The sequence below is a fragment of the Lethenteron reissneri genome, chromosome 26 (genome assembly GCF_015708825.2).
Source record: "Lethenteron reissneri isolate LAM-NWPU_2019-01 chromosome 26, ASM1570882v1, whole genome shotgun sequence".
Classification (NCBI taxonomy): domain Eukaryota; kingdom Metazoa; phylum Chordata; class Hyperoartia; order Petromyzontiformes; family Petromyzontidae; genus Lethenteron; species Lethenteron reissneri.
In genome coordinates this window covers 25,213,196-25,240,649 of record NC_083804.1, presented here as the reverse complement: position 1 = coordinate 25,240,649, position 27,454 = coordinate 25,213,196, and the positions used below count along the sequence as shown (strand labels likewise).

The following is a 27,454-nucleotide window of genomic DNA, read 5'->3' as shown; positions in this document are numbered from 1 at the left end:
GAGGGATGATGGGCTGAGTCAACCCCCAACCACGATTGGGAACTCTCATGTAGAGAAAGGTTTATGGTGGGAAGCATATACAGCAGCCGTACTCTGTGTACATCTGCTGTAGAAAGAGCCAGACCAATGTTAACTGAGTCTAACATGGGCATTGCTCAATTGCATCCGTCCAATCATGGGAGACTACCTGATCACGTCAATGGCAACTACAGTGCTAACAAAAACAACCAAGGTTTGAAGTTAATACAATTATAATACAGAAGTGTGTTATATAATGAATGACATTTTACAGCCTTTTGTAAATCCACTGCTGGATGAAGAGGCTCCCCAAGCCGTGGCAATCATGAGGGTTGCTTGACCATAATTCACCACCGCTTTTCAGTGTTGGGTTGAAGGATGGGGGGGGGGGGCACGTCTGAATCAGATATCACTCGCCCCTGATGGTGAACTAAGGCCTGGAATTGAACTGAGAGATTTCGGTTCGCAATGCAGCATCGCACGTATCACTGTGTGCTGATCACTCTGTCCCGAGAAGAATATTTCACAACACATTTCACGACAGTGACACGTAGTGTCCGGGTCTTTTTCAGACTTTCTGTGTGGCGTTGCAGTGCATTACATAACGCTTTGGCTGTTATTGCATGGCGTGCCAGCGAATGCCAATAACAAACAAGACCGATTAAATAATAGGACTAAATAACCACGTGAATGAAATCATAATACACAAACATCCAACGCCGAGCCATTGTTTCCAAAAAGAACAAATTGTTCAGCGTTTTCCACCAAAGATTCGCTCCCGATTGTGATATGGATAATCCCACTGAGCGGCCGCGTTTGGTACAGAGGGCACAACCGCTCGCCCGCCCGCCCGCCCTTTTTGTGCGAGCCCAGAGACTGAGCGGCTCACTGGGATCAGAGCCGCTCAACAAGTGGCCGGGACGCGGAACGAGATCGCGTTTCATGCCGCGACGCCGAACACAACGAGCGGCGCGAACGCGCAACGCCAACAGCAGCAGCGGCGGCGCCAGTGCGGGTGGCTGAGAGGGCGGCCTGGCCAAGTCGCCCCAATGGCCGTGGAGACGCGGGTGACGAGAGAGAGATGGGGGGGGGGGGTCCGAGCGTCGCGCGCGAACGGAGGCAGCAGTCTCGTGCGGAGCGAGTGGGCGTGACTGATGACCGTAGAGGAGGCAGCGAGTGCCGTGCACAATAACGTCGCGCTGCATTCCTGCTCCGCTAACCGAGCCATGCAGCAGCAGCACCACCATCATCCAGGTAACTTCGGTGAGATGTCAGCCAGAAGGCGGCGGCGGCAGCAGCAGCAGAGTGCGACCCGATTACGAAAAGTGGTGGCGCTCTGTTCTCTTGATTTCAATGAAAAATAATATTTGAAACAATGGGGTGGCGCGAATGATCTCAGTGTGGGTGGTGTTGTTTGCGGTGTGTATGCTAATGCGGTATATGCTTTGCTTTTAGATAACATTCGAGTTTTGTAAAAGCGTTATCGATTGAATTAAAATAAAACAGTTATTTTAAAACCAATATTTCGTGTACTGATCCTGTGTGCAGCGTTCGATTTACATGCACGTAAACAAAAACAGGCAAATGTTATTTTTCTTGTATGAATTACATCATTATCTAGCATTTTCCTGTAAGCTTGTGTTCGGTAAAAAATATTCCAAAAAAAAGTGAGAGGATATAAAACAAAATTCTCACGATTTGCAGGCGAATCTTACGCGAGAGACGAACAGAAACCGACAACAGCAGCGGCACGCGCAGTGTCTGTAGGGGATGGACACGCGTCGCTCGTGCACGGCCCGCAGGTGAAGCAGAGATGCCAGCAGCAGCAGCAGGGAGAGAGGCTGTCCCAGCCGTGCCACGGGATCACGCTCGAGAAGAAGAGACAAATTATCTCGCTGCTGCCCGACACCGCCTGGGTAGCGTCGTCGGTCGTGGACAAACACAAGAGGCTCTCGCAGAGACTGTGCCGGGAGAAAGAGCAGAGGTGGGAGTCACCAAGCGACGTTGCGCCCCACGCCTCTCCGCCTGACACTGGAGCGAGGACTCGGAGAGAAGACCCGGAGGCGAAGTCCGCGAAGAGCGGCACCTCGAGATGCGCGCCCGGCGAAACGCTTTCGGACAAAGAGAACGACGCGCTGCTCTCGGCCGCAGCGGTCGGGCGACGCGGGAGGGCGTGGGAGGGGAGCGGCGCTGGCTCCGTTCCAACTGGCGACCAAATTAACGTCGGCAAACGCTCCAAAGTGCCCTTCAACGTCTTGACAAGTCAACAAGAGGCTTTTAATGGTCCCAGAGAAACGGTTTCCATGGTATGCCCGGGCAATGCATTCCCGTCGACTCCGCACAGCTGCGGTGCGAGGGACCGCTTGCTCACCTCGCCGGCGAAGCCGGATCCCGCGGACGGCTCCCTGCACGAGCTGTCGAGCAGTCTGCCCATGCCCGAGCCCAGCGGAGGCAGCCCTCTGCTGTCCCGTCACCGCGTCCGATCGCGCTCCGTCAGCCTGCCTCTCAAGGCCGACAGCAAAGTTCAGGATCTGCCGAGCTTCGCCGGCCGCCAGAACAGCCTCAACATCCGCGAGTTTACCGTGGAGGACGGGAGGGCCATTAGCCGCGCCGCATCGACGTCGGGTCCCGCGCTGGACGAGGTGTACCGGGGGGAGCACGAGTTCCCGGGCGGGGCTGGCGGGAGCAAGGCGACGAGGAGGAGAGTGGAGGACGCGTGGCTCTGCCACTACGCGGCTCTTGACAAAGACGCGTTCGCCCATTCAAGAGGCAGCGGTCCTGCGGCTGCCGAGGCTTCGTGCGGTCAAAAGGATGCCGTGACAGTAGGACGAAACCCATGGCTTCTACAGCGGGAGTATGTTCGTGGGCCAGTTAGATATTTGCAAGGAACATCACCGTTCGAAAGCCATTTCCAGTCAAAAGTTCAAAGCACTCTGTTGAATGTTACGAGCCAGCTCAAGCCCAAAGCTTCCACCCAGAATTCCCACGCACTGAACAGGTCATATGAAGTGCAGACCCCTTCTCCGCTGTGGCAACAATGTTCCAAACACGCCACAGACGCGGTGGCCTTTGTTCCACACGGAGCGGCTGATCCTGCAGTGGAATCGACAGAGCAGCGGGGCTGTGTAAGAAACGGAACGTTCCAGCGTGTGCTATCCATGGCGACCCCAGCCTGTAGGAGGGAGGAGAAAGGCGCTGCCCCTGGTGAGTGCTCTCTAGGCGAGTTGGACCCAACTGACCCGTTCACTCTACCGGTGATGCACTGAATGTCGAAACCGATCCAGAGTTTGTGCTGAACCATTGCTGCTGAAATTGTGTACTCCCAGAAGACCCTGTGGCTGATGGAATACTTATTATTTGACGCATCTTTAATCTGTGACAGCGGCGTATAGTCTGCTTATTAATATTGTTACTTATATTTTCCATGACGCAATTGGTGATTTTGTGTGATGGAGTACAAAGTCAATTCACAAACGTTAAAGTGCTGACGTTGGCAGTGGTGCAACAGCACAAATCCGAGCCTCACCACGTTTGCCATGAACACCGGTCCAGAGGAATAAACAATGCAATAGAATAGCAGACAATTCGCCTTCTCGTATCCGTTCCTCTAAATAAACAATAAAGGGTTTATCCCGTTAGCCACACCGCCTTATTAGGAGTACGCATGTATGTTGAACTTCTTCCGCGCCGTACATAGCCAACCCTGACAATAAGAGTGGTTCAGCACAAGTAAACTGTGAATATATACTTACGAAAAAAACTCCACACCTTTAAAGAACAGTGACCTTAAAAGAAAAAAATATAATGGGCGACTTTTCTGGCAATGCTCCTTCTTCGGACACGTAAATGAAGATGGGCCATGGCTTAACACATTTCCTCGTATATATATATATCTTAAAGCCACAGCGTTATTAACGAAAGTATAGTGTTTTATCTAGCAAAGGGCTGTCATTATTTACCCTGTTAGCCATAGTGCTTATTTCACCATTATTACTTCACCACACTGGTCAGTGTGGATTTGGTCAAGGGAGCGCCCAGGAACGGTTGAGATATCCCTCGCCCCTGATGTTAGCCATGATCGAGAATCACGCTATGGCAGGGGTCCTCAAACTTTTTAAACAGGGGGCCAGTTCACTGTCCCTCAGACCGTTGGAGGGCCGGACTATAGTTAAAAAAAAAAACTATGAACAAATTCCTATGCACACTGCATATATCTTATTTTGAAGTGAAGAAACAAAACGAGAACAAATACAATATTTAAAATGAAAAACAAGTAAAGTTAAATCAACAAACTTTCCAGTAAAGTTAAATCAACAAACTTGCCAGTATTTCAATGGGAACTATGGGCCTGCTTTTGGCTAATGAGATGGTCAATGTCCGGTTCCATATTTGTCACTGCTAGTCGTAACAAGTGATGCAAGTGTGCATCCGTTAGTCTAAATCTGGTTGGAGATTTCAAATGTTTCATTCTGGAAAAAGTCTGTTCACAGACATAAGTGCTGCCAAAGATGGTTGCCATTTTGAGTGCATGGTTCCTGAGATGAGGATATGTCTCAGAGGGGAGAGATGCATAGAAATTATGAAGGCTGCTTGACTTGAATGCGTCTTTCAGAGAGTCAAAATTCTGCAGTTCAGCCAGTTCCATTTGGTAAATTGTATCCACATTTTCAATGTCAATAGAAAATGGGTTACGGAAAAGCTGTATGTCCTGTTCATGGAGATGAAGCTCTTTAAATCCAAATTGGAACTCCTTTTGCAATTTTTCCAGTGAATCCACACATGTTTTGTTTGGGAATTGCAACCAATGGTTTTTCCGCTAACAGATTTTTAGTTGTGGGGAGATGGCAGAAGTTTTCCTCCTTCACTTGTTTGATGAGGAGGCCTAATTTTACTTCAAATGCTTTGACATGTGATTGCATATCACAGATGAGCTTCCCCTTTCCTTGAAGGTGCACATTGAAACTGTTGAGTAGCTCTGTTACATCTGTCAGAAAGGCAAGGTGCCATTTCCATTCTGCATCATTGAGCTCTGGTACTTCTTTGTTTTTTTAAAGCAGAAAAGCTGTAATCTGTGGAAGTAAGTCATAGAAACGTTTTAAAACTCTCCCTCGACTCAGCCAACGGACTTCTGTGTGATACAGAACATCTTCATAGTCAACATTTAGCTCAGACAGAAATTCCTGAAATTGTCTGTGGTTTAGTGCATGACCTCTAATGAAGTTTACACAAGATACCACAAATTTCATAACAGAGTCCCACTTCAGTGATTTACTACACAGCGGTTGTTGGTGGATGAGGCAGTGTATGGCTATTGGATGAGAATGGTTATGTTTGTCCATCTCTTGGTTAATGCGAGCAATTACTCCTTTCTTAGACCCCACCATGCTAGGAGCACCATCAGTTGTCACACTGGCTAGTTTAGCCCAGTTCAGCTCCAAACCATTCACAGTTTGGCAAACCTTTTCATAGATATCCTCTCTTCTTGGTTCTTTCGGTAAAATCACGTAGAAGGGAAGTAATAAAATAATAAAAAATAAAATATAATAAAATAATTCTCACGACGTTTCGGCCACAACGCAAGCAGCCGTCCTCAGGTGAAAACCAGGTCTGTTGGGGAGACAGCGTCTGAATGAAACAGCACACGAGCTTGGAGCATATATAAGCTGGGTTGGAAACGGGGGAAAGAGCGCCCTGACAAAAGAATTTGCATATCAAGAGGAATTTTGCATATTTATGGGAAATGCAGGAATGTGATTAGTACTACATATGCCCGTGCTGCATATGTAGTACTATTATTAAATTATTTTGTCAAGGCACTCTTTCCCCCGTTTCCAACCCAGCTTATATATGCTCCAAGCTCGTGTGCTGTTTCATTCAGACGCTGTCTCCCCAACAGACCTGGTTTTCACCTGAGGACGGCTGCTTGCGTTGTGGCCGAAACGTCGTGAGAATTATTTTATTATGTTTTACTTTTATTATTTTATTACTTCCCTTCTATGTGACTTTACCGAAAGATAATTGGTTCTTTACCCTTCTATCTGGCAACAAAACTGACACCTTTTTGCAAGGAGTCATGTTTGCATAGACCGCAATACCTGCAGTCATAATACAAACAAAAGAACATAACTCTGATAATGTGCACTGTCCTTGAAGTTGATTGGTCCACACCCGAGACAGCTTTCCTTCGAGCCTAGTCTCATATGGGTTGGACCAGATGACGCCAAAAGGCGCACAACTCAAGGACAATGCACCATCAGAGTATGAGAGCTCGGGGCAAGCATCTACACTATGGGGACCTCATTTGCCAGTAAAAATATGATAATTGGTTCTTTACCCTTCTATCTGGCAACAAAACTGACACCTTTTTGCAAGGAGTCATGTTTGCGGTCTATGCAAACATGACTCCTTTACCGAAAGAACCAAGAAGATTAATCCCTGCAGTCACGAAAGCTTTAAATCGAAAGATATCCTCTCCTGTAGTTGTTCCTTTGATGCTTTGCAGTGCAGCAAGCTCTTCTGTGACTTCGAAATAGTCATTTGTCCCACGAATAAAAATTAGAAGTTGTGCAGAATCACGAACATCATTGCTTTCGTCGAGTGCCAAGGAAAAATAGGAAAGTTTTTTTGTGGAGTTTTGCAAATGCTGATGCAAATTGTCTCCCATTTCTTCAATACTCCGTGTAATTGTAGGTCCTGAAAGACTCACTGTACTAAATAAATCGGCCTTCTCTGGACACATCTCTTTGGCAACAGAAAGAAGGCATTCTTTAACAAATTCTCCCTCCACGAATGGTCTGCCAGTGCACGCTATTAGCTTCTTCTGCTTCACAAAAGTATTTTGCTGAGTTGTTAATGTATTTTTCAGTTTTAATATTTTATCTTTTCTCACTTCTCCGACCAAACAATCATATTTATCTTTATGTTGAGTTTCATAGTGTCGACGTAAATTGTATTCTTTGAACACAGACACTATATTCTGGCATATTAGACACACAGCTCTTTCCTTGTACTGCATGAAAAAGTAATCATAAGTCCACTGTTCTTTGAATATCCTACACTCCGAGTAAATTTTTCTCTTTCTTGACATCATTGTTTCCTAGGGAGTCAAAATTGATATTAGTAAAATACCAATATATATACAGCGCTACAAAAACAATATACCAGCAATAACTTTGCCCACACAGAGACATACAGACTGCACTGCCCATCAATGCAGTCTGATTGGGGGGAACTCCGCCCCCTCTCCCTCTTCCACCAATGACCGTCCTTCTCATGTAGAAAAAAAGTAACAGACAGGCAGCGGCGGCAAAAACACCCGGCGGGCCGGATAAATGTCCTCGGCGGGCCGCATGTGGCCCGCGGGCCGTAGTTTGAGGACCCCTGCGCTATGGGTCATTCGAGCATAGCACAGTGTGCTCACCACTGCGCCATCGCTCCAACCCACGGTAACAGGCAAAACAAATGTGACGTAACAAGGCGCCAAAACGTTTTGGATGCCGAACCACTGCATCTATCATACGTGACGTGACGATCGCAAGGCTTGGATATCGCGTGTGTTGACTGTCACGCACGCGTTGTTGTTGTTGTTGCTGTTCAAATAGCTCGTCCCACATTGGCTAACAACAACAGCACGCGCGCTGCTATGCGAGTGAGCGGTGACGCTGCCGAGCCACGTAAGGGGTGAACCCTGTTTGTTTGGACTCATCCCATTTGTCACGAGTCTGTTGCCAAGATTGCATCACTTACAAACTCGTCGTGGGGTTTTCCGATCTCCTTAGCAGCGAGTGTTGATGCCGAGGAACAAATAGAGAAGGTGGCTTCAACAAGAAATGCGATGAGTCGCGTTAGTCTCGTGTCGTCACCTCTGTCAAACAACAGTCTGCGTGACACCGCGGCTTATAGCGCAGTCTGCAATGGTGGGAGAGTTCCGGTGGTCAGCTCAGGTCATCATCCCTCCGGGGTGATTAAAATTAGTACTTGTTAGTGGGGGGGCCACAGCGGTTGTTCTATGCAAGGCTATATATACACACACCGCAGTCAAGTCAGTCCTTGATATGTTTATGGCGTCAATCCACTGCTGGATGAAGGTTTTCTGATGCCTTCACCATAGGAAATCTAGAATCCACCATAGGAATTTAGAATTTCCGCCATTGTCCCAGGGCTCTAAACGGGAGAAGAGCATCCTTTAATTGATTGGGAGGCATCTGATTGGCATTGTGAGAAGTGTCACATGTCCACTGGTTGCCAGATGTCACCTCTCCATGTGGCAATACCAACAGTTGCTTGAGCTCTGAACCCCTTAGTTAAAAACCAATCACATGACAACAAATGGGACATTAACTGATTATGACAACAGTGTTAACAGGGTTTGTTTGGTCAGATAAAATGACAATATGTATATACTGTATGTATATATACACACACACAAACATAGGCTAAATACGCAGCTGGCTATATGCTGTGGAGTGTAGACTGTTGGTGTAAATGTTGTTCGTGGGCACATTTTAAGATCAGTATGGCACACAAGGCGCTAGTGGGGCCAACGCTCTACCTGATGACCCTATTTCTCTAGTGCTGATGCCAGAATACCGCACCCTCTAATTCACCCATCCACAGTGATCCATGTCGTGGAATATGACCAGACAACTCCCACGACTAAGCAGCACGTGGAGGCCTTCATCCAGCAGTAATTTGACAAAGGGTTATACTGTACAGTACATTATTTATATCAGCAGCAACCATGGTCAATCCACTGCTGGATAAAGGCCTCCGGCAAATCTTGCGATGTAACAATTCCAATTCATCTAGGACCTGCATACGAGCTGATTTCACCATCTCTTCGGTAGATGCCTTTTCACATGCATTCCTTTACTTGGCTACGACTCCGACATTACTCTTGACCATTATCCATCGTCCCTTCCAGCCGCAATGTGTGCTGACCAAGCCCACTCGCTGTACTTAAGCGTTTGGATAATATCCTTGGCCTGTGAATGTTGTCTAATCCATGTGTTCCTCTTTCTCTATATCAATGTAATTCCACACCTGCATCTTTCCATATTTCTTTGCACATTTTTCAGTTTCCGTTCTATATATTGTTCGTTAATCACCATGATTTTGAAACAATTATGTAATTAACGTCTTTATTTTGAAAAAAAGAATAACTATATTCTGTTGATCATAACATTTTTTAATTATGTAGATTATATTATTTGTCTTGGACAGGAGATGACACGGTTACAAGGGATGGTGGCCGATGGGCAAGAGTAATCACCGAGTGATAGTCAAGGAATGGAAAGCGTCCGAGAAGATCTAACACTGAGGAGATGGAGCAATGAAATCAGTTTTGTGTGCAAGTACTGAGTGGATTATTGCATTGTAAAATCATGTGAGGTGGTGGTGGCTTGGGGAGGTCTTCATCCAACAGTGGATTGACCGTGGCTAATAATAACAACGATCATGATTTGTTTTTGATACGGTGCCTTCCTATACGCGCAGACGTCTCAGGACAAATTACATTGCATCTCATCTCAAACACCATTAAAAGGGCATCCTCAGTGGCAGCTATCTCTGTGATACGAGGTGACTCAGCACCTTGCTTGCAAACTGGGCATTAAGCTGCCAACAGGGGGTGATGATTGCTCTGCAGAATCCCAAATGAGTAACCTGCGGCAACCCTTGCGTTTTAACATTATTCCATTTCGTAGATAATATCAATAATAAAGACAAATTCCCAGACAGAATATTCGTGGACAAATAGACTGGCAAGTAGGCGAGTGGACACGAAAGCAAGCTGACACACACCTACGCTGACAATGGCCCCTCTATGCTCGACACTCCAGTGTGTGTTTTTTAAAATATTATTTCACAAGAGGGCTGAGATGACGTTTCCAGGGGTTGCTGAAAAAGCAAAGGCCAAAGAATGTTTCAACAAGGCGCACTAAAAATATACACTCACATGTTTATATATTCAGGATCAGGAGGGCTATATGTCAAGTCGCAGTGGTATACTGCGCCGCAGTTATACATTGATAATGTCTATCGAGCATTACATCATCAACATGAGCCATTATTAATTCTCTGCTGGATGAAGGCCTCCCCAAGCCACTGCTACCTTTCCTCATCTTGCAATGGAACAATCCACCCAGGACCTGCACATATACCGATTTCATTGCTCTATGGCCTTCATATTCTTGGGTCTTTCGGTAAAGTCACGTAGATAGGTTCAAAGAAAATAATAAAAAAATAACAAAAAACTACGACGTTTCGATCGCAACACAAGCGGTCGTCTTCCTTTTTTTCATGAAGACGACCACTTGTGTTGCGATCGAAACTTCGTTGTTTTTTTGATAGTTTTATTATTTTCTTTGAACCTATCTACGTGACTTTACCGAAAGACCCAAAAGCATGAAGCTTTAAGTCAAGATCTATGGCCTTTATTTTACAAAGTTCCAATGAATTCCCTCATCTTCACACACTTCCACATAAAACAACAAAGACTCTGCGCACATAATTACGTGTTGTCGTACGGGCCTGAATGGCTCATACACTCAGAGTGTGGGACAGCATCGCGTGTGTTGAAAGTGATTTTTGCGCTGAATTTACGCAGTCGGTAATGCACCCTCGCTGCTCTTGCTCCCACACAGATGAGAGAGGCATTCACATCGTGGCATTTAAGGAGAAACAGCGGCAGCTGAGGGATTGGCATGCCCTGCATCACAATCCCGTTGCAGACAAGCCAGTGCAGGTACATGCGCATTGGGGTTCTCAACATTGCTTGTATTGCCATACTGCTAACTGCATTTGAAACAACTGTAAAAACCAGTTACTGCTTTGAGGCACGTATAGCCATGTCTTGCTATTAACAAACATTTCTACCCTTTTCACTGATAATCAAAAGGACCTGCCACAGTGATGTAATGACGAGCGCACTGCCCTGACAAAATCCGGAGATCGCCGGTTCCATTCATTCGCCTGGCATGCCAGTAGAAACAACGGAGCAGGTTTCTCAAATCACACCCCGCCTCTGTCCACCCAATAGTGTAAATGGGTCCAACTACAGTCGATCGGCAGGTCGCGCGTGGTGCGACAAAGTGTGGATATGCCCAAATGTCTGGTCAGCCTGGAAGAGTAGACCAAATACATTCTCGAAATCAAGAGCAGAATTGAACAAGCAAGGCAAGCATTTATTAAATGGAAAACACTCCTTGCAGACCGCAACTTGAGTACATCACTGAAACTGCGCACACTGAAATGTTACATCTGGTCAATTTTGCTGTACGGAGTAGAGACGTGGACACTGACAACAACAGCAACAAAAAGGCTCGAAGCTTTCGAGATGTGGCTGTATCGAAGAATGCTGAAAATCCCATGGACAGCCAAAACCACCAATACACAAGTTCTGCAAGATATGGGCACTGACAGGCAACTGCTGAAGACCATCATTAGCAGGAAGTGTTACTACCTAGGCCACATTGCCCGAAACGACCACAAATACCAGCTATTAAAGCAAATCCTGGAAGGAAAAATCGAAGGGAAAAAACGACCAGGACGGCCAAAAACGACATGGCTCAGTAACATCAAAACATGGCTACAATTAACAACAGCACAAACTCTACACGCCGTGCTAGACCGGGACCAATATCATCGTGAAGTCGCACACGCCGTTAGGCAGCATTAAAGAAGAAGAAATACATTCTCAAGCTCCCAATTATGGAGGCTCTTCCACCAACAGTGGCGTGTGCAAATAATCCATTGTAAGGCAGTAGCTTTAGGTTTTGACTAAGAAACAAGGGAAAATGTGGTTTGTATATTCGTGAGCCACAATTCTTTGCACTCATTTCTAAGAATCCACGGGAAACGGTTACCGGTTTCTGACTTTTGGAAGCGGTAACCAATTCTGAAAATGGTTACCGGTTTACAGATTTTCATTTAAAACTCTAATGTAAATGTACAGGCCTTTTATCAATCCACTGCTGGACGATGGCCCCACCATTTCATGCAGATTACGTGGTCAGGGCATGTTATTGATAACGTGGGGCATAGAAAGATAGAATACTCCAGTTGGTCTGATGTACTGCCTAACATATATCACGTTTAGGTATATTTACTTTATTGGCTCAAGTTCGTTTTATGAAGCAAAAAAGCAAATGCAGGGTGTGCCTTGTAAAAGTTATTGTAGTGAGAGAATAACATAGCTTGGTGAAACTTTTGAAAATTACTGCGAATGCAAGGAATTACATCAGGGGTATCTTAAATATATACTCCACAGAAAACTCTACCCAGCCATTGGAATGAGAGATGTGCCATGATTTGAAATGATGGAACCTTACCAACTGTTGCCTCTATGACTAGCATGCCCATCACTGCAGCACTCTGAATTGCGAAAGTGAAATGTCAGTTGAGAAGACAAACATTGCTCATGTGTGCATGAGCGGCACGGTAGAGTGTTTGGAATGTACTAATCAGCTGCTGCTCAGTGATGTTTCTCTCCACCATGGGAGTTGTTGTCTCGCTGTGCCAATGGCTCAGTTGGGGCCGCTCATTCAAAATGTTCTGTGTTTGGTGCAGATTTGCATGGTACCACACGTGCCACGTTATATCACAAGCACAGCCAATGTATTACAACACGAACACGTGTGTGGTCAGGTTGATAGATGATAAGTATTAGAGATACTCCAATCCAACCGGGGCATAGTCCAACAAGCCCTAACTTTCCCTGGCTCTCACTCATTCTTTGATAATACCCAAACACCTGGAATTCCATCGATTAAAATCATCGCTTACTCTTCCATACAATGAAAATGTAATGCAAAGCTGTCGATTTTGCAGTTGTATTTGATATACATCATTGTCTATTTACATACCAGTGTAATAATCACACTGATACCGTGCTGTTTCTTAACCTAAGTGTACTATGAACGGTTTGTACAAGTAATTTATCCGAGTTAATTTTCGTAAGAGGAAATGTATTATATATTTGTGTATGTTTGTCCACCGTTTTAATATCTTCTGTCATGTAATTATTATTGCTCCGATTTCTATTTGTTTCACTGTTGTCTATAATTTTATTTGATTTCATTGCTTTTGTCATATTGGTGACCTAGGTTACTCTTGCAAACAACATTAAAAGTAATACTTGCTGATACCAACTTGCAAATAAATGTGGAACTTGAGCAGTTCCCAGTGACATTTGAACAAAACATTTGGTATCACGAGAATGCTCGCACCATTGCAGAGTTGCACTCACATACTATCACAAACTAACATGCCTGTTATTCTTTCTTGTTACAGAAATATGATCAAAAGGATAGCAAGTTGCAAGAGCAATGGGCTTTTCAAAAACTGAGTGGGTTCGCAGACAATGGTTCATTCTCCAAGCAGAAGAATGAAAACGGAAAACATTCATCACCGCACTGCGCACACCTGAGCGATCGCAGTAGGAACACTTATATCACATCACTCTCACATCACTCTCACATCACTCTCACATCACTCTCACATCACTCTCACATCACTCTCACATCACTCTCATCGTTAACACAGCTCTGCTTTACAGCGCCTGTTTGGAACGAATGAACATGGACCATTGACAATGCTGTTAAAATTGCAATGTAATTTGGAGAGCAGTGCTCTGGAACCACTCACTTCATGCAAGCTCTTTTGGATTGAATGAATGCGTGAAATATTACTTAATAGTCAGGAGAGAGTATGGCGTGTGTGGTAAGACAAACTCTTTATATTTCTATATTTGGGTCTGAATATTGCAAAATAAATTGCAATAATATACAGTAAATGTTTTGAGATAGGAGTTCATAATGGCCACCACACCTCACAATCTCGTCCTTTCTGCGAGCAACACAAATTGTATGGCATAAAAAATGCAGTTATCATTGTACGCAGCTGTCATGACCCAGTGACTGATGAGTCTTCTTATGATTCTGCACAAGAGCTGAAAAGCATTGGAACATAGTTCAGTCTACGTTTTTAAAATTATATAATGGAGTAAATTATTTATTTGGACCACAAAGACAATGGCCCTGAGGTCAAATGGTTTCAATTAACTAAGTAAGCTGAATTTGAGATGAAGTTACTCATCGTGTTTTCACTGCTTTGTTCAGTATCATGAAGCCAAAGTTGCTACTCTCTTCTAATGTTATATTTCTAGTAAACTAGAATCTAATTACACTCTTTAAATGCCCATGTAAGTACTTGAGTACGAGGGACTTTTTCAGAAGCACTGTTTGGCTAACAAATTTATTTCCATTAAAAGTCAAAGGTGATTTCCTGCTCAAATGAGCAGCGAGGTGGTGCTCATCTCATGTTCACTGCCCTAAGTCAGCGGTGGCAATTCCTAATTCCTGTGGCAGGGGCGATTTTACCCACAGAACGACCACCGTTGACATCTCCACAAAGTGATATTCATGTTATCGACAGCATAGGGATGATAATGGGCTGAGTGAACCCCTAACTAGCATTGAAACTTACAACCTTCCGATTGTGAGCCGCTCACTCGACCGCTGAGCCACCCGGCCAGTTACATCACTAACATTGCTACTACACCATGAATTGTAATACGCAATGTTGCAGTGACCGGCATGGGGAGGCCTTAATTCATCAGTGGATTGCTAAAGGGCTCTGCATATGCCACATCGTTGCAGCTGATTACACATTGCTCATCTACAGAAGGAAACCTGTGAGATTTAGCAGAGGTGTATGTCCGCGTTTTTAACAGGTGACGGGGCTGTCCGGTCGTGTTCGGCTGCTTCCCAGACCACGGGTGTCCTCCTCACAAGGAGCAGTTCAGTGTTGGGCCTCTTGATGCGCAGCCACTGCAGAAGACCGAGGGCGACAGCGGCGGTGAGTCTGGGTTAGCATGAAGCCTTTTTTTAACTCAGATCAATTACAGCTCTCCAAAGTAATTTCACCGCAGTGGGAACGCTGCTGTCATATCTGGGGTGGAGCACCCAGTTCCTACCTTACTGCACTTGGCAGAATTAAACGCAAAGCAGTCGGGTTGATTGATGATCCAGGGCTCACTGATATGCACTCAAGTCCCCTCCTCATCGGTGGTCAGTCACCTCCTTATCACCCTTCTGTCGCTACTACCATGGTAATTGTTTTGGTTAATGTAATTGTTGATTCCTCCACCCATGTTGAGCACTCCAGTTTCATCCACACTTTAAGTTTGGAATAAAATTTAAGTTATATTTGTTTAACCAGGTAAGAACTAAAATGACCAAGAGAGTCTCATATGCAAGAGTGACCCGGGTCCCCAAAATTACAAAATAAATCACATAAACACAAGGAACCAGAGTTAATCAATTCAGAGTAAAATAACCAAATGGATTTGGCAGAATCTTTCAGAATTCACAGTCTCACATTCACAGCACACATCTATTTTCATCTTTCGTGACTGCAGGAATCCATACTCTTTGGTTCTTTCGGTAAAGTCACGTAGGTAGAAAAATAATAGATCACGACGTTTCGATCGCAACACAAGCAATCGTCATCAGGTGGGACAACCACAGCAAGAAAAAATATATATACAAACACAGACGTAATTTCAACTGAGAAGATGGATTCAAATTGAGTAATCATTGGAAGGATGTTATTAACCAGGTAAAATCTTAATTGTTTTTTTATAGCTTGCTTCCATTCCCGTATTCCCAGTTTCTGCAGCACGTTACCCCCCCCCCCCCCCAGGCCCGCTCATTGCCCAGCTCCGACATTGTGTCTCACCAGCCGTGTCTCAACAGGAGCCTCCCCCCCCCTACTCCACACCCCCCCCTACTCCACACCCCCCCTACTCCACACCCCCCCTACTCCACCCCCCCGCCCCCTGCATCTCTCCTCCCTGGCTCCTCCCCCCCTCTTACCTTATATAATTGCTTGGCACAAACAGCTCTCTTTGCCCACTACAGTAATTTTAGTTTCTTGCTGTGGTTGTCCCACCTGATGACGGAAGCTTGTGTTGTTTCCGAAACGTCGTGATTTAATTTAGTTATTTCTATTTTTTTTTATTCTTATATATATATTTCACCTACGTGACTTTACCGAAAGAACCAAAGAGTAATAAAAAACTGCTGAAGTAGGCGAGAGATCTGCCGTGGCACGAGGTTATATAGGCCTCGGCAGTAGGGGGGAGAGAGAAGGTGGGGGAGGAAGCGGGGCAGAAAGTGGACTCCACAGCAGCCCCGGGTCACTGGAGTAGAGATCGGAGAGAGATGCACACAGAGAGAGAGAGAGAGAAAGACACACAGAGAGTCGGAAATAACAGCTGACATAGGCAGGTCGGATGGAAACACAACAGTCAGTTAAGACTTTACCTGGTTAATAACGTCCTTCCAATGATTGCTCAGTTTGTACCCATCCTTTCGGTTGAAGTTGTGTCTGTGTTTATATATCTGGATGGCTTCATGAACAAATCTCTGATCATAGCCGGTGGGTTTGCAGAGTACCTTCGTCTTGGAAAAGTCAATTTCGTGTGAGCCCACAGCGTTAAAACAATGATCAGTAACGGCAGAGGTATTGGTCCTACCGTGTTTCAGATCTGCCTTGTGTTCGCGAACGCGGTCAGCAGTTTTTCCTTGCAGTGGTTTTCCCACCTGATGATGACGATTGCTTGTGTTGCGATCGAAACGTCGTGATCTATTATTTTTCTATCTACGTGACTTTACCGAAAGAACCAAAGAGTAACCCTTATATATTGTACCAAATAAACACGTGGCAGTTCACCAGCATTGGTTTAAGCAAGCCTGATCCTGGTACTGAATGTCCAAACCAGTTTACAGTTTGTTTGAATTAAACAAATGCCGCTTGAATTAAGCACTCCGAGATGGCTGTGTGGCTGATGGATAAAAACACTTTTGAAAAAGTGTGGAGTGACATATGTAAAGGAGGCGTCTTGTCTGCGTATTTATTTTGCTCCAAGAAATGCTGCGTGTGGATGTGTTCCAGGCCAACCTGCTCGACGTGCAGAAGAGATCAAACAGAGTCTCCGCTGTCGTCAAGGGGTTCCTGACGCGCAGGCTCCTGCGCACGGAGAAGGTGCAGCGCCTTGTGCGCATAATCAAGGTGACTCCTCGCTGCTCTCAGTCTCTCACTCGACGGGTTCGTGAATCACACGAATTCGTCGCCATCTCCCGTCTGGCCATGGTATGGCAGCACAGCGCCGCAAGTGTGTCAATTTGCATCTATACGGTTTCCTCCCACATGGTATAAACATTATCAAACGTCACAATGTAGGAGCATTGAGCTTGGGTAATTGCAGGTTCTAGCTGGCTTCCCGCTTGTATGTGGTTTCCCGCTTTGAGATGCATTTTGCGTGAATGATGCTAAATATTAATTATCAGAATGAATCAGTCATGAAATCACATTCCATATTCACAGGCCAGCAAGGCAGTTCCAACAATGGTGCGAGTTTCTTAATTTTCCCCTGCCGCCTCTGTCTACCCAGCAGTATCGATGGGTTCACCACAGTTAGCCAATCGGCAGGTCGCATGAGGTGGGGTAAAGTGTGGGTATTCCCGCCCTTTTCAACACATCTGATGACCATGGAGGAGTAGACCAAAATATCCTGTAGGGTTCACTCGAGTGGAGGCCCTTCCGCTAGCAGTGGTGTAAGTGAGCTGTTGCAGGGCGGCACTTTTACCTACGGTGGGGGGGGGGGGGGGGGGGGGGGTCAGTCTGTGCTTGGTACAACCACTGTTGACTTGCCCCACAAAATGGAACTTATTTTACTGACCCGGTAGGGAGGGATGATGGGGATTGAACTTGCAACCTTGCGATAGGGAGCCACTCCCTCCACCGCTGAGCCACCTGGCCACGCTAGGGGCACTGTGTATATTCCCTGCAAATAGTGATTGTTGCATATCAATAAAGCTAATACAAACACAAATTACAGCTGTAGTAAGGCAACATGAAATGTAAAACCACATTATCTTTTTATATTGTTTTTTATTGCATTCCATTTCATACTGTTTCTGATAATGAAACACAGGAACGTGTGGTTGTCATTGTTATATCTTATTCTTTTGCACACAGGACACCAGACAGCTGGCACTGTCTATTCAGGGAGACTCGAGTACAAAGTGTCTGGGACCGAGTGACTCGGCATTCCGCACGAGACTCTTAAAACAGGTAAAGGCCACCACTACACTTGTACTGCTCTGGGTACGCGTGAGTCTCACGTGTTCATCATTAAGGGTCGCCACCTTTTCCACAGACAAAATCAAGATTTTCAACCTAGTTAGTGCAGCTGTTAATTGTGCGCAGATAAACAGAATGTTGATCAATGTCCTCTACCATTTTGATGTAACATTGTTTGTCAGCAACCTTTATGTTGAGTATTTTAAATGCAAATAAATTCACCCAGCATAGAAGATTAGGCCAAGTTACAGATGTATATCCTCTGAAAGGGGTCTCCAGAGCTCCCATGAGTGAACATCCTACTGCCAGTGGTGCTGAGCAAATAATTGCAAGACTGCACCTTTACTTAACCCCGGTAGGGAATATTCATAAAATATAAAGGACAGCCATCGTCGTTTCGATAGGCAGCAAGTAGCAAAGGGATTTGAATTGTTAGAACAGGGACCAACATGTTACATGTTTCCATTTACACTTCAGAGAATGGTATCCTGTAGTTAATACAGCAAAGCAATATTGAACATTTTTATATTGCATATCCGAGTACATAGTGTTCTCAATAGATATTATACACATGTCATATTTTGAATATTCCAAGTGATGCTGTCATTTACAATGTGGCATTATACACTTTGCGTGCTGGTTGGTGGTTGTATTTACTATGTTAAACTTCTTTCGCACCGTACATAGCCAGCCGTGCCAATCGGAGGTGCTGGGGTAGGACTGTTGCATACTGACGGTGCACAGTAAATAGTATAACATTCTTCTATCACGAATACAAAGCACACTCAATGTCAGTAAAAACATCTGCTAACAATACAGGTGTAAAACAAGAACAGTTTTGTAAGGATATTTAATTTAAGTTGCTAATCTGAGTAAATATGGCGTCACTTTATGTACATTATATGTTTTGTTTTAGATTCAAGGAGCTTTGGATGAGATTCACAACATTTTCTTTGTGCTCTCACCGGGGCAAAGAATGGTCATTCTGAAAACAGATAAAGAAGTGCAGCAAGCAAAGGGATTACGGACAGCGGTAAATACAATGCAGCATGCATTAAGAAGCGAGAATCACAAATATAACACATTCCTGCTGCTGCTCTTACTATGTGTTGAGTTTTGCGATGCGTAACTGGTTTCTACACGTGCTTGTGATTTTGCTTTTAGGAAAAAGGGATGGTCACACATGGAACCAAGTCTGTGTCAAGCCGACCTCTGAAACTGAAGCTACACCATACGTAATGGGATTTCCCATTTCCCATTGTGCCATCGAGTTAATTAACCTTAAATAATCTTAGATCAATTTCATATTTTTCTTATCGTCAATTTTTAGGACACTTTTAACATGAAATACACATTAGCCTTGCTCTGCACGGGTTCTTTCGGCACGTATTCTCAAATACTCGTTTTTTTTACGACCAAAAATTCGCAAAGCACGCGGTGCGGTCTGCATCCACATGGGTTGAGGAGCGGGGTTCGCACACCGTGCTAGTCCCACACTCTGCACGCAATTCACACTCCTCTCCACGTGGATTCTGAGCAGCTGTGTACTGATTTGGCTGTGCACAGGGAGCCGTTGAGTTCGGAAAAAACAACGCCACACGTTCCCGCACCTAACGATGGACCATGGAGGACTGCCTCACTTCTCCCTCCTTTATCTGGAAAAGTTTCAGTTCATGAAAAATTATGCCTGAACAAGATTTGTAGTGCAGTCTGCTCTCGTTACTGGTATACTTTTTGGGCTTTTTGACCATATTTAAGTGAGGAGAGATCAATGCAACAAAAGATTAGCCGAAACGCTTTCGAGATAATGGAAGAAATGAAGCAGCTCTCCGCAGTCCATTGTTGAGTACGGGAGCACGTGGCATTGTACCCCTGTTATATAGCTACCTGTATTGGTGAATACACAACTCATGTATAGATTCATGTTATTTTACGTTGCATAATTATACAGTATTTCATTCCTTGTTTGAATGTTGTATGTGCATTAGTGAGTTACAAGTGAGAACGTGGAATCTTGGAGGAGTCTGGAACATAACACCTTGTCCACTACTCTGTAAAACTGGGTCCACTGCACTGCATTGCTCTGCACGGACTTTTGCTCAGAACGCATCCCTCGTGCAGAGCGCGGGTTACGTGTGTTAAAATGACACAAGCTTATAGTTACCATAGACACGTGCAGAAATAATGTTGCATCAAGGTCAATTGTCACCTATTTATCACTATTACTAACAACATGTATTGAAAAGGGCAACATGTTTTTATTTTTATTATTTGGGTCTTTCGGTAAAGTCATGTAGATAGAACAATAAAATAATACAAATTAATACTCTTAGGTTTTTTCGGTAAAGTCACGTAGGTAAAACATTTGAAATTAATAAAAGTAAAGTAAAACAAATTAAAAAATTCACGACGTTTCGGAAGCAACACAAGCCTCCGTCTTCAGGTGGAACCGTCACAGACAACTATTACAGGTCATTGATAGACAGCCAGTTTGTTGTTTCACCAGTTTTAGTTTTTTACTTGCTTTTCTTTTTTCACACTTTTGTCATGTTTGCCATGTGTTAGTTACAAACCGCCCCTCTCCATAACAAAGGCTCAGTCCTTTGTTATGCAGTCTACTCTTGGTCTTAAGCCTCACCTTAGCATATTAATAAAAAAGTGTGCCGTTCCTGGCCCTTCCCCCCTCAACCATTATATATACGGGGTAGTTTTTCTTGTGATCTCTCATTTACTTGATACAGCTGTCGTGGCTGTGACGGTTCCACCTGAAGACGGAGGCTTGTGTTGCTTCCGAAACGTCGTGAATTTTTTTATTTGTTTTATTTTACTTTTATTAATTCAAAAAAATTTACCCACGTGACTTTACCGAAAAAACCTAAGAGTATGAATCCTTGCAGTCAAATCTAGAATACAAATTAAATAAAGTGAAAATAAAGTGAATAAAAATAATAAAATTATCACGACGTTTTGATCGCAACACAAGCAATCGTCATCACCTGATGACGATCACCTGATGACGATTGCAATCTGATGACGATCACCTGATGACGATTGCAATCTGATGACGATCACCTGATGCCGATTGCTTGTGTTGCGATCGAAACGTCGTGATCATTTTCTTCTTTTATTCACTTTATTTTCATTTTTATTATTTTATTGTTATATCTACGTGACTTTACCGAAAGACCCAAAGAATATGATTTCGTGCAGTAACGAAATCTTTAAGTCAAGATGTTTTTTTTGTACTGTATTATTTTTTTGCGAACAATTTAGTAAGTTATATTTGAAGCCAGCATAACATTACAAACTCTTATCATATAACTGCAGCTGGAATAACCAAAACGTTTCGCGCTAAGTACATGTAGTCAGGAAGTGGTCAACTGTAATCCAGCATTGTGGAGGCAGTGAGGGTTGGTGGATTACACGAAGGTTGTAAAACTCCCTTTCCGTGGGTGTCGAAAACCCATAACCCTGACTTGCCAGAAGGCAGGACTGAAAAATGTGGACCCCACCTATTCCGTCTGTATGGGATAGAGTCTTGCCCCCTTGCACGCGTACGTTTTCTCCGGGTGCTGCGGTTATATTCCACAGATGTAAACACTCATTGATTGGCTAAAAACACCTGAACAGGGCCACAAAGCTCGGGGAAATATTGGTGGTGCCGGCTCTCTGTGGCTCCTCGCGCCTCTGTGGGTCTGTTGTTCTCTGAGAGTGAGTACATACTGTGCGGCACGTTAGAACTTCAAATTATATACTATGTAACACGATTTTATGTGAAGGAATGACACAAATGCACACGTTTTCTCATTTAAAATAGGTACATTTTAAAATATCACTGTCCTGGTCACGAAAGTTTGTGGGGAATAATACCCATTTTCTGTAATTTTGAGGCAAAGGCAATTAGGAAATAACACTACCCAGGAACAAAATTGTTTTTGTTACACAGTGTTATCTTTATTATTACGACCCCTGCTGGCCAATGCCGTCCATAACACTCCAGATGACGGCGATGTTCATGTCTGCTGCAATATTATTTGCACAGATCACATTAAAAAGAGGGTACAGGTGTGTATACACTTTTTAATTGTCTGTAAAAAAATTAAAATAACGCTTTTGAAACTTATTTATTTATGCTAAGTATAATTACTTAGCAAATTGTATTATAGCTTTCTCTGTCGAGTAGCACGTTATTTTAACATTTAACACAATTGTTGAAAGACTTTAAGCGACAAGAATGATGCTGATATCTTTAACGTGTATGTATTGTACATTAAGCAATTTACATTGTAGAGTGCATATCTTTGTAAGCATTGTTAGCTGACAAGTTTAGCCATTTTAAAAACGGGACTGCATTTATATTGTATGGATTTTACAAAGTAAATTCCTTTTTCAAATGTGTTTCTACGCTTTGCTTTTCGCATCATCTCGACTCAGCTCATCACCCTTTCGGGGTGTATAAAATTAGTACCACTTCGTGGGGAGGTCGACAACGGTTGTCCTATGCAAGGTTTTACACACAGTATATACTGTATACACCAGTCAAGTCTACCTATATTTGTTTATTTATTTGTCCGTGACTTCTAGCTTCACTCAAATATACATCCCTTTGCCAAGCCACTGTTGGAATAAGGCTTCCTTGTGCATCCGCCACAGGGATGTCGCATTTCGGGCTCTTGGCTCAGGGCTGCAAAGTGAAGATGAGCACCATGGAGTTGGAGACGTCTCTGGCTGACATCACGAGAGGTCCTCGGATCTCCACTGGGCGGCAGCTGTCAGTTTCTGTAACCAGAATCGATTCGCCCATCATTCAACATGCATCGATCCCATACGGTTTGAATGAATCGAAATGTTTATGCCCAGAGAATCGATGCTCTTATAACTTGCGATGTGATGCGTGGATCGAGAGCGGCAAATCTATTTGAGAATTATCGCAGTCAGAGGTCACGACCCCACGACTTCAGCATCCTGTGTGCGTGCAGACAGATTTGTGTGTAAACGCGGCTTAATTGATATGTAAGCCGATTAGGACTAATTAACACGCTCGTCTTATTGTAGCTACACGTTGCACCATTTCGTCTCAGCACCATTTATACGTCGATATTTTTTGGTCGCGTTCAGATCGCCACGCTCCCCCGTCCCACCTGGCCTAGTTTCCTCTCCGGGAAAGAGGTGCGCTAACTCTGCGAGGCTACCTAGGCCGCAAGGGGTCTGGCTGGCGGAGGGGAGCGTCCGCTGACCCATAGGCACGAGGCACGAAGCCGCGAGTTGACTTGAGCAGGTGCAGCGATCACGGTGCGAGGCAGCGGTGCCCGTGTGGGGAGTGAAGTTGAGGTCCAGGATACAAGCGTCTGGGGATGGGGTAACTTGCTTAGGATGTCTCATTCGACGTCACGGATTTTGAATGACTGGAGTTTGAGGTTGGAGTGAGTTTGGGGCTCGGGGCTATCAGCTCGGCACGAGTTAGGTCTGCAATCTGAGTCGGTGGCAGTGGCACTTCCTCGTCCCGGCATGAGCGTGTCACGCGTCGAGGTGCTGGGCCTTTACCGCCGCGTGTTCCGCCTGGCGCGGGGCTGGCGATCGCCAGGCGCCGCTGAGCCCTCGGCAGCGCTCGCCGAGGCCGAGTACATCCGCGCCGAGGCGCGGGCGCTCTTCCGCAAGAACAAGGACGTGGGTTCGCGCACTGCCTACGCGAATGTGTGCGCCACTGCATCGACGAGTTGAACATTAATCCCTCGTTTTGATTGACGATCCAGCATTGACCCGGTTCGCGCCCGATACTCGATATCGCGTCCGCTCACCTGCGGACAGTTGCCTGCTCATCACTGCTCGTCTATCGTTACTACTCCCTCCGTGAACTTCACTCGTTGGCTACTACTCCCGTCTTGAGGACCCGAGTCTGGCCTACCAGACTGGCCGTTTCGTCTGATCTGCAGTGTGTTCAACCACCACACTGCAGGTCACAACAACCACTCATACGATACTGCAGCGGACACTTTCTGCTTCTTCCCTCGGACTGCTCAACTTTTCATTGCCTCCCAGCGGCTGTTTTCCACAGAGAGGGCGCTTTAACACGTCGGCTTTCGCGACCAATATAAAGGGCACAGTTTATATTACAGGGTGTTGTTTCGTTTTCAACAGCTGGTGGAGCCAGAGAAAATCAAGTTCTGCATTGAAGAATGCAAAACAAGAATAGAACTCGGTAAGCAGTACAGAAAATATTTGCAAAAGCCAAACAAAGATTTGAAAATTATCTTTAATGTTTTGTAATACTCTAGTTATCTTCAGTTTGAGAAACGCAAATGAGGTTGTTTCACTTGGTTGTTAATGCTCATGATGTGATCATGTTTGTATATGACAGCAGGAAGTGTTAACTTCTGTTGTCTCCCAACAGCACTTCATTACAAGATACCTTACCCAAGACCTGTAAGTTACTTTGTTATTTAGATGTCGATGTCTTATGTTTACACTTTGTATGACCGGTTTTCAAGAGCATGTCAACATAAAGCTCGGCTGTAATGATATGCTCATTGCAGTAATGCATTACTCGTAATTTATTTTGAGACCTATCTAACTTCATTATTTCTGTGTTAACTCTGTTAGAATACGTTTGCAGACGAGTATTAACCAACGCTTATGTCATAACTTGACTCATTTGTATGGTCAATGGCAGCAACTACTTTAATAAACCCTGCTTGTTTGCATGGTTGGTTAATCTGTAATGTTTTTATGCTGTTCCTAATAAATTGTGTATGTACATACAATAATAGGATAAAAAGATGTAGTCTATAGAATAGAATAATGAGATTGCTTGGGTAGGCCTTAATCTAGCAGCAGATTTATCATAACTGATGATGATATTATGGAAAGTAACACCTGATAGTATTTTGTAATGTAGGCAATTAACTTAGTTACTTTTTTTCCTACAAATATAACTGCACCGCTGTCTATGCTGAATCTCTACAAAGCTCATACTTTTAGGTGTTAATTGTACCCAGTCTCCCGTCTTCCTTCATTCCTACCTGGGTGTACCAATCCAGCTTTGTGAATCAGCAGTAGAGTGAGCAGCTCGGAATCAAAAGGTTGCGAGTTAAAATCCTATTTGGGGGGTTGACTCAGTCCATCATTTGTCTGGGTTCGATAAGATGGCTACCACTCTTTGGGAAAGTAAACAGCAGTTGTTTTATGGAAAGACCTGCTTCTGCCATTAGGAATGAGTACCGTAATTTCCACCACTGGCTCAGGGCTGCTAACATGTTAGTACCACCTCAATGTTCATTTGTACAGGAAATTACTTTGCCTTTTTCTCTATACATGCACTTTAATTTACTCATGGCTTTCCATGCTGGCGAACTTGCAGATGAACCTCCCTCCCATGGGACTTGCTGGAAAGCAGGGGCGGCAACTGAAGACTCAGGAACGTCTCCGCAAACAGGCCAAGCCCATCTACCTGCAGTCACATGACGAGACGTGAACAATTGGTATAGCCCCCCCATGCACGGCCGTGTGGCATGTAAATACCACTCTGTAATTCTCATGCATTGTACATTAAAACATCTGATTTAATCAGTAATGCTTCAATAGTGTATTTTTGGGTAAGGCAATATAAGACCCTATGCCATCCAACATAGCGAATTACATGATCATGTCTCGTGTACAAGTGTTTAATGTGCCAATTATTTGTTTCATTCTACTGGTAGGTTGAACAAGTTCAATTTTAGTGATGAATTACAAATTTTCACTTGAAACGACGTCACGCATCCGCAGGACAAAATCAAGGAAGTCAGAATAAAACTTTAAACATTTATTTAAACAATGTTGGAATGTTCTTTAGACAATGTTGGAATTTGTATTATTCCTGAACTCGTCCATTTTTACACGCATGTAACATGCCTTAATTTATTTACATTTAGTATGGTTGCAGTTATATTAAAATTACATTAACGCAATTGTAAAAGGACCTGGCAGCTTCGGGTAAAGCTTGAGTTATGGTTCATAGCATTGGAATGAATATTCCGTCCAGTATAACTGGTTGTATTCTTGTTTTAACTGCATAAACTAAAACATAATATATTACACCTCCTTGTACCTCATGAGTACATACAAGACTGTTGTTTCAGGTTAACTGATTTAACTTAACCCATATTGTATTAAACGCTGTCAGCTGGTGCAAAATTTTCACTGCATTTATGTTATTCCTCTTTTTTTTATGAGGGATGACAGTAATGTCATGCATTTTAGCAATGGTGTATATTTTGTGGTATAGAATCGCACTAAACGAAGCAACTAGAAAAAAGCTATTAGCATTTTCGCACAATGCGTCTAAGATGGATTTTGTGAAATGCCAGCATGAGAACTGGAAATGTTGCAGGTTATTGTATCTATTATACGATAATATATACCATGGTCTGTCCTGCTAACGTCCCTTCAATTATAAAGTTATTTAGTGTAACCAGGTGAGAATTCAAGAGACCAGGTTAGTATTATTTGCAAGATTAAACATTCTTGACTTAAAGCTTACGTGACTGCAGGAATTCATATTATTTGGGTCTTTCGGAAAGCCACGTAGATAGAAAAATAATACAAATATCACGACGTTTCGATCGCAACACAAGCAATCGTCATCAGGTGAAAAAATATAGTGGGAGAGCTGCTGTAGCACGATGTTATATAGGTTTGAGATGGGTTTAGCCCAAGGGTAAGTGGGTGGGGCTAGAGATGGAATTTGCATGTAAATGTAAGATCGGAGAGCTGATATACCTCCACAACGACGCAGCTGTGGAGGTGGCCATTGTATTGTGAGAGATTAGCATGTCAATGTAAGCGAACCACCACAACGGTGGCTGTGCTAGTGAGACATTTAGCGTGTATGTAACTCAGTCGGAAATAACTGCTAACATCGGCAGGTAGGATGGAAACATCACAGCCAGTTATGACTTCAACTGGTTTATAACGTCCTTCCAATGATTGCTCAGTTTGTACTTATCTTCTCGGTGGAAATTGTGTCTATATATCTGGATGGCTTCATGAACTAATCTTTGTTGATAGCCAGTGGGTTTGCAGAGTACCTTCGTCTTGGAAAAATATATTTCGTGTGTGCCCACAGCGTTAAAACAATGATCAGCCACGGCTGAGGTATTGATCCTCCCGTGTTTCAGATCTGCCTTATGTTCACGAACATGGTCCAAGACATGTCGCTTAGTTTCCCCACTGTAACTACTGCTGCAGGCACAGCTTAGTTTGTAGACACCGGGGTATTGCATGTCAGGGATCACATCCTTCACAGATGGGA

General features: G+C 44.1%; 2 protein-coding genes across 3 annotated transcripts; both read left to right on the top strand.

The window, feature by feature from the left end:
• Positions 1 to 776: 776 nt before the first annotated feature.
• Positions 777 to 22,507, top strand: LOC133347928 (centriolar coiled-coil protein of 110 kDa-like). 2 transcript variants are annotated; one of them, XM_061560684.1, is made up of 9 exons: positions 785 to 1,272; positions 1,723 to 3,222; positions 10,662 to 10,762; positions 13,309 to 13,453; positions 14,750 to 14,874; positions 16,975 to 17,091; positions 18,061 to 18,156; positions 19,082 to 19,198; positions 19,330 to 22,507. In XM_061560684.1, the coding sequence occupies exons 1-9, from the start codon at positions 1,173 to 1,175 to the stop codon at positions 19,402 to 19,404; spliced, it is 2,376 nt and encodes a 791-aa protein (XP_061416668.1). In that variant the 5' UTR covers positions 785 to 1,172; the 3' UTR covers positions 19,405 to 22,507. The 2 variants fall into 2 exon arrangements, 1 of the variants encoding a protein (XP_061416668.1); XR_009755758.1 differs by lacking the exons at positions 16,975 to 17,091; positions 18,061 to 18,156; positions 19,082 to 19,198; positions 19,330 to 22,507 and having other exon boundaries at positions 777 to 1,272; positions 13,309 to 13,737; positions 14,750 to 14,821.
• Positions 22,508 to 22,793: 286 nt separating this feature from the next.
• On the top strand, positions 22,794 to 26,340 carry LYRM1 (LYR motif containing 1). Its single transcript, XM_061560685.1, has 4 exons — positions 22,794 to 23,832; positions 24,304 to 24,364; positions 24,557 to 24,588; positions 25,523 to 26,340. The coding sequence occupies exons 1-4, from the start codon at positions 23,674 to 23,676 to the stop codon at positions 25,634 to 25,636; spliced, it is 366 nt and encodes a 121-aa protein (XP_061416669.1). The 5' UTR covers positions 22,794 to 23,673; the 3' UTR covers positions 25,637 to 26,340.
• The last annotated feature ends 1,114 nt before the right edge of the window (positions 26,341 to 27,454 follow it).

What these genes read in the sequence shown, in the direction of transcription:
- LOC133347928 (XM_061560684.1), top strand. Translation starts at nt 1,173, where the DNA reads ATGACCGTAGAGGAGGCAGCGAGTGCCGTGCACAATAACGTCGCGCTG. An exon ending in GGAGAAAGGCGCTGCCCCTG is followed by an intron (nt 3,223 to 10,661) that starts GTGAGTGCTCTC and finishes GCTCCCACACAG; the next exon opens with ATGAGAGAGGCATTCACATC. An exon ending in TTGCAGACAAGCCAGTGCAG is followed by an intron (nt 10,763 to 13,308) that starts GTACATGCGCAT and finishes TTCTTGTTACAG; the next exon opens with AAATATGATCAAAAGGATAG.
- LYRM1 (XM_061560685.1), top strand. Translation starts at nt 23,674, where the DNA reads ATGAGCGTGTCACGCGTCGAGGTGCTGGGCCTTTACCGCCGCGTGTTC. An exon ending in TCTTCCGCAAGAACAAGGAC is followed by an intron (nt 23,833 to 24,303) that starts GTGGGTTCGCGC and finishes CGTTTTCAACAG; the next exon opens with CTGGTGGAGCCAGAGAAAAT. An exon ending in AGATACCTTACCCAAGACCT is followed by an intron (nt 24,589 to 25,522) that starts GTAAGTTACTTT and finishes GCGAACTTGCAG; the next exon opens with ATGAACCTCCCTCCCATGGG.